Source organism: Electrona antarctica (assembly GCF_951216825.1).
Source record: "Electrona antarctica genome assembly, chromosome: 3".
NCBI lineage: Eukaryota > Metazoa > Chordata > Actinopteri > Myctophiformes > Myctophidae > Electrona > Electrona antarctica.
Window position 1 is genome coordinate 27,907,581 of NC_136808.1, and position 7,500 is coordinate 27,915,080.

General features: G+C 44.9%; 1 protein-coding gene across 3 annotated transcripts in view; it reads right to left on the reverse strand.

Moving 5' to 3' along the window:
- The window catches only part of lrp4 (low density lipoprotein receptor-related protein 4), a 117,775-nt gene that overhangs the window by 35,163 nt on the left and 75,112 nt on the right, over nt 1-7,500 (reverse strand). For all 3 annotated transcript variants that reach the window (XM_079496607.1, XM_079496606.1, XM_079496608.1), the window contains exons 4-6: nt 4,642-4,755; nt 3,986-4,102; nt 2,484-2,612 (exon numbers count right to left, since the gene is read on the reverse strand). In XM_079496607.1, coding sequence (XP_079352733.1) covers nt 2,484-2,612; nt 3,986-4,102; nt 4,642-4,755 — 360 coding nt within the window. The remainder of the gene's footprint in view (nt 1-2,483; nt 2,613-3,985; nt 4,103-4,641; nt 4,756-7,500) is intronic.

Here is a 7,500-nt window from a genome sequence, read left to right on the forward strand (position 1 = left end):
GAGAGAGAGAGCGAGAGAGAGAGAGAGAACGAGAGAGAGAGCGAAAGAGAGAGAGAGAGAGACACACACTGAAAGAGATAAAGAAAGGGAGATGAAGGGAGAGAGCGATGAGAGAGAGAGAAGGACAGGGGCATAGAGAAAATAAAGATAAAGAGAGATAGAGAAATGGAGAGAGCGAGACTGCACCAACACAAAGCTCCCTTCATGTGTCCAGAGACACAGTCTCATGCCAAAGAATGTAGTGTGAGGATGGTCTGTCCTCCGCCTCAGTGGAATGCCTCCTCTCCACAGCCATGTGCTAAAGTTTTACTCTGAGAGTGTACAATTGGAACCAAATGGAACCTTATGGTTCTCGAGTTAAAAATGGATACATGTCAAGTCAAGTCAAGTTAAGTCAATTATATTTATATAGCACATTTAAAAACAACATCAGTTGACCCAAAGTGCTTTCCAGAAAACAGGTAGACCGTAGTCTATCCACAGTGCAATAATAGAACATGTAATACAATAATAAAACAGGCCAAGCAAAACAAAATAACATGAACATGAGGATGTTAAAAATAACTATCTTTCTCTTTGTGTGTCTCCGCGTTTCTCTCTCTCTCCATCTCCCTCTCTCTTTCTGTTTTTTGTCTATTTATTAATCAGCTTGCCTTTGATACCAACTCAGCTCTCTGGTGGAAAAAAGTTAAATATTTCAGAGGCCAGGCTAGTTAGCAACCGAGGAGGTTTGATGAGCTGGTAGACAGAGAAAGAGAGAGGGGTGGGGGAGCCTATAACATGACCTGGCTAATTCCTCAGTAAAAAGGTACAGAACATCAACACATCAAACCGCAGTGGCTCAGGAGGTAGAGTGGCTGCTTGGGATTCCGGTTTGATCACCGGATCCCCCTGAGTTACTGTTGAACTGTCCATGAGCAAGACACTGAACCCCTAACTGCTTCCTCTGCCATCGGTGTGTTAATGTGTGTGCAATGCTGTGCATGTGTGCGTGCGTGCGTGCGTGCGTGTGTGCGAATAGGTGAATGTAATGAACGCTGTAAGCGCTTTTGGAGAAAGCGCCATTTATCATTTATCAAACTGCACCTCATCCTTCAGTTCTTGCACACTCATGTAAAAAAAAGAAATTCTCCAAGGGCACCAGAGTGCTCTCTTGTCATTCGGAAATCACTACACTTTGGAGTGCTCTGGGAGCACATCCAAAATAATGGCTGAAGACGAAGAGGTTATGGCAAAATGGGACGGTTGTGGCTTGGTTGCTCATCTACATAAGCGTTAACAAGTGCACAGCTGTTTGCAATAACAGATACTTCATATACAGTGTATACACTGTTTAAAGACGAACGAACACAAATTGATGTTTTTAGAAAATTCTAAATTGGCATAGCTTGGCGTGTTCCTGTTTGCGATCTTGACACAATTTTGAAATAAAATTGCGAAATAATTCTAAATCACACTCCGATTCCACGGCAGAGGTTCATAGTGAAATTACCAACTAGATGTACTGTAGGTATGACTGTAGGTACAATACGTATGGTGTGTGCGTGTGCGTGTGGTGCATCTATAGCCTGTGTGTGACAGTATTTCAGCTCTGACAACAAATGGTGGCGGCAGAGCGTGAACAGCAGCTGTCAACCAGCAGGGAGAGACAGCATGTAGCAGTACTCTGAGTTTGGGAGGGAGAGAGAGAGAGAGAGAGAGAGAGAAAGAGAGAAAGAGAGAGAGAGAAACAGAAGAAACAGAAGAAACAGAGCGTAAAGCATAAGAGGGTTTCAGAGGTAGAGAACAAGAAGAAAAGGGGTAGATAAAGGGGAAATAAAGCTGGACGTAGGAAAGCCCATTTAGACTTGAGACCGATTCTACAAAATGTCTTTTCTGTCTTCTACAAAATGTCTCTGTGCCGCACTATGAGCTTGTAGATCTGCTATTTTCAATAGCTAAAGTATAACATAATGCTTAAAACACCAAAATGGGTTCCCATTCTGAATGGGTTAAAGGCTGTCTACCTACTTTTCTTTTTACCTCCAATCTGCCAGTTTGACCATAATTAATGTTGCATAGGAGGGTGTGTGCGTGTGTGTGTGTGTGTGTGTGTGTGTGTGTGTGTGTGTGTGTGTGTGTGTGTGTGTGTGTGTGTGTGTGTGTGTTCGTACAATAACATCTCAAGTCTCGAGGCCCCCACACACTGGCCCAACATCTGCGTTGGTTGAGTGTTGAAAAGCGTATGTGGCCAACAATCTGTTGCGGTATAAGCTGTGTGTACGCGGTCGTGACAGGCTGTCAGTTGTACTGCGGTCGTGACAGGCTGTCAGTTGTACTGCGGTCGTGACAGGCTGTCAGTTGTACTGCGGCGTTGCTCGCCAACCCAGCAATACACAGTCGGTTGTCGGACGTCAACAACAACGGGGTGGCGGAGAGATGGGGGGGGGGGGGGGGTTAGAGCTCTGTGGATGGTGTGTGTGGGTGTGTTTGTGTGTACGTACAGCAGTCGGACTCATCAGACCAGTCTCCGCAGTCATCATCTCCGTCACAGTGGTAGATGTCCAGGATGCAGCGGCCATACGCACACTGGAACTCCTCAACGCTGCACGTCGCTGCCATCACATCAGATGCTGTGCACACACACACACACACACACACACACACACACACACACACACACACACACACACACACACACACACACACACACACACACACACACACACACACACACACACACACACACACACACACACACACACACACACACACACACACACACACACACACACACACACACACACGAGAAGAGAAACGTGTAATGTGATATGTAATGACGATGACATTGTTGAAAGGACACGTCCCAGTTCAGCAGCCCAGCGCTATTTAGCTTTTTTTTTTTTATGTTTGACCGAAAACAAACAAAGGGAGACAAGTAGGATTAGAACCATGCTTCAGCATTTGAAACAAATACCACCCACTCCCTCACACTGTAGCATCTCTGGTCACCCACTCCCTCACACTGTAGCATCTCTGGTCACCCACTCCCTCACACTGTAGCCTCTCTGGTCACCCACTCCCTCACACTGTAGCCTCTCTGGTCACCCACTCCCTCACACTGTAGCCTCTCTGGTCACCCACTCCCTCACACTGTAGCCTCACTGGTCACCCACTCCCTCACACTGTAGCCTCTCTGGTCACCCACTCCCTCACACTGTAGCATCTCTGGTCACCCACTCCCTCACACTGTAGCATCTCTGGTCACCCACTCCCTCACACTGTAGCCTCTCCCTCACACTGTAGCCTCTCTGGTCACCCACTCCCTCACACTGTAGCCTCTCTGGTCACCCACTCCCTCACACTGTAGCCTCTCTGGTCACCCACTCCCTCACACTGTAGCCTCTCTGGTCACCCACTCCCTCACACTGTAGCCTCTCTGGTCACCCACTCCCTCACACTGTAGCCTCTCTGGTCACCCACTCCCTCACACTGTAGCCTCTCTGGTCACCCACTCCCTCACACTGTAGCCTCTCTGGTGCGTGCCAGCTGGAGGAATTGATGCCCGCTTGTCAGGCTGTTTTATACTTTGTTTATATTTATATTATCTGGCTCATATTTGCATTGCGCCGTAAACTGAGAAGCGTGTGTTTAATGACATTTAGCGTTGTGGATAATTCGTCACTTGTCCTTTCTGAGAGCACCAACCTGTTTGGTGAGGGTTAAGGTTAACTCATTAATGCAATTTTATCAGATAATTTTTATGTTAAAACAAAATGAACATTTGGAGATTGGACATTATGAGATGCACGCAGAAGGCATAGTGTAAAATATACAAGTGAAAGTGTGCACGCACGCACGCACGCACGCACGCACGCACGCACGCACGCACGCACGCACGCACGCACGCACACACACACTCCCTTTCAATCCCCTCTGTTTGGCCACAATCCTGCTCTAAACGTTCAGGAAAGCCTTCTGTTTAACTGGGCACAGCACAACTTACGGCAGTTTTCCTCATCAGAGCCATCCTTGCAGTCCGTATCCCCGTCACAGTACCAGTGTTCAGCGATGCAGCTGCCATCCGTACAGCGGAACTCCTTGTCCGAACATTTGCGCATGTCTGCAACACACAAGCAGAACACCAATGTCAGTCAAGGGTAATTGTATGTCAACCGTGTATAACAGTGATTATCAACCTTTTAATTTTAAAGGACTCCCAGTTTGATATACATTAGGCCATGGACCCCAATTTGATGATTTTTTTTTAATCTCTCGGACCCCAATCTACACGGATTCACTGTTAATTGAACTCTGAAAGTCTACAAATGGAACCAAATAGGCCCATTTGGTTTGATTTGTAAGGAGTTACAAACCCATAAGGGTCCATTTAGACTGAGATTGTGCATTAGCGTGTTCCATTCAGCACAAACAAGTGCAGGGTGTGTGTGTGTGTGTGTGTGTGTGTGTGTGTATGCATTCTTTAGTGTGTAAAATACACACAACAAGACAAATATCTGTGGGCACAGCACAAGTACTGTGTGTACTATTACAGTAGGTCTATAAATTATTTTGTGAGTGTGTACAGTGTGTACAGTGTGTACAGTGTGTACAGTGTGTACAGTGTGTACAGTGTGTACAGTGCGTGCGTGCGCTGCCTACCACACTGCTCGTCACTGTTGTCCCCACAGTCATTGTCTCCGTCACAGTGCCACAGGCTGCGAATGCAGTAGCCATTCTGACAGTGAAACTCATCTTCCTCACATTCCCTGGGAGCTACGGAGTCAGAGAGAGAGAGAGAGAGAGAGAGAGAGAGAGAGAGAGAGAGAGAGAGAGAGAGAGAGAGAGAGAGAGAGAGAGAGAGGGAAAGAAAGACATTGACATGGGGGAGACAGGAACAGAGAGATAATCAGTTAAGGGTCACTGAGCACAGTGAAGGTACAAAAAGAGAATACACAGACAAACATGCTAACAAGTGATCGTTACAGCTCATGATGGTTGAGTCCTGATATAGGCTGCACTTGTCATATGTCACAAGCTCAGACCTCCACAATTATCATGCCGAAATATGAAATAGAGGAAAAATACAAATGTGAAAATAGAGGAAAAATACACAATTATCTCTGCTTGGCTGCCAGGCCAGGAGGCAGAGATTTGTTTTTCAACCCTCCCCATGTGTCCATCCGTCCGTCTTGTCTATCTGTCAGTCTGTAGCTAAACATGGACACATCTCAGCCTGGCAGATATATATATATATACTCTGAGGAGCACACTTTGTTTGCATATGATGAACATACAGAAGGCAGTTTAAGGCAGTTTTCACAACTGAGAATGATACATACAGCACAGATATATAGTCCTTGTGGAGTTGGAGGTCCCTGTCTGCTACCTACAGTATGTTGGAGGTCCCTGTCTGCTACCTACAGTATGTAGGCTGACATTGGTTTGAAGTTCCAGAGCCCATATTCTTCCATCGATACAACTGTTCCCCGCAGCACTAACGGACACAATGGATTCTCAAAACAATGTCCTCTACTGTTACTACAGAGATCGATAACAAGCCCCACTCATGCCTGACCGTGGCCAAATAAACAGGTTTGTCCTGGACAACCATGATCCATTTCTGCCTGGATGGGCTATGGCAGGGGGCTGATTTATTATTTAGCAACAGGGCGGGTGTGTGCATGGCTGCATGCACGTGTGGATATATGTGTGTGTGTGTGTGTGTGTGTGTGTGTGTGTGTGTGTGTGTACATGCTTGCATCACAGACAAAACAGAGGATGAACGTTTTTCACTTCCTCCCTAGGTGCCTGCTCCCTGCTGGAGTGTGAACCAATGGTATTTAAAAACATCTGTTTCTGTAGACCAGCAAATGTAAGGATGTGTGTGTGCGTGTGTGTGTGTGTGTGTGTGTGTGTGTGTGTGTGTGTGTGTGTGTGTGTGTGTGTGTGTGTGTGTGTGTGTGAGTGAGAGTGTGTGCGTGCATGCGTGCATGCGTGCGTGCATGTGTTCTGTGTTGATTTTGACAGGACATCCTAGAATTCAATTACTTTGTTTACTTGCACAGCATCATTATGGAAATATTCCCTCTCACGTACTTAAGTATTCCAGTGCTTTGTCATTGCATTAGCCACAGCAATGACTCAATAGGCTTTTATTATAATTAGGATTAATCAAATTTGTTGGTTTGCAAGACCAGTAAACAACCCGTTCCCGTTTTCTGTAACATGGAAAACATTTCTATTTACCCAGAATTATTCGCGAGAGACATAGAGATACATTCGATCAAGGCACAGTAGTTACCCATCTAATGTCAAGCACAGTAGTTACCCATCTAATGCCATGAATTAAGCACTTCTACCATGAACAAGAGATTGTCATTACAAATTAATTACTTAATCACTGTATGCTCTGAAGAATCCCCAGTTCTAGATACATTTACAATATTCACTGTATGCTCTGAAGAATCCCCAGTTCTAGCTACATTTACAATATTCACTGTATGCTCTGAAGAATCCCCAGTTCTAGATACATTTACAATATTCACTGTATGCTCTGAAGAATCCCCAGTTCTAGATACATTTACAATATTCACTGTATGCTCTGAAGAATCCCCAGTTCTAGCTACATTTACAATATTCACTGTATGCTCTGAAGAATCCCCAGTTCTAGCTACATTTACAATATTCACTGTATGCTCTGAAGAATCCCCAGTTCTAGCTACATTTACAATATTCACTGTATGCTCTGAAGAATCCCCAGTTCTAGCTACATTTACAATATTCACTGTATGCTCTGAAGAATCCCCAGTTCTAGATACATTTACAATATTCACTGTATGCTCTGAAGAATCCCCAGTTCTAGATACATTTACAATATTCACTGTATGCTCTGAAGAATCCCCAGTTCTAGCTACATTTACAATATGCCACCTTATGGCTAATTGAGTGTGTATTAGAATATAAGTACAGTAGAAGTACTGTTACTTCACTTACCGGTAAATATTACTAGACACTACTTAACAACAGTAACAGTTACTTTGTTACATATAGTTACAGTGATAGGGCTAATATGCCTCTTGTTCCTTACGAGGAACAAGAGGGAGCTAAAATGGAATCCCCTCCTGATTGTGACATAACAGCATAGCAGACTATTCTGTAATTCACCCAGTCCAGTCCAGTCATAATGTCTGTCCTTCTTGTCCTTGTGTACCTGCAGCATTCACACCAAGTCACGTCCCAGTGCAGTTATCATATTTATTAGTGACGCGCGGACCGACCCGTAGCCTGCAGGACCTGCGGGTTGAACCGTAGCGCTCGGACGGGTTATAGATTCCGACACAATTGTCGTGGGGCGGGCGAGGCGGGTCAACGCACAAAAAAAAGGAAAAAAATCCCTGTACCTTTTCTTTCTCTTCTACAGGACACTGCAGGCTATATATCTATAGTTTAATGTTCTCTCATACACAATTACAAAGGACAGGAAAAAATATTAATATTCTTTCAAACCGAATTTGTAGG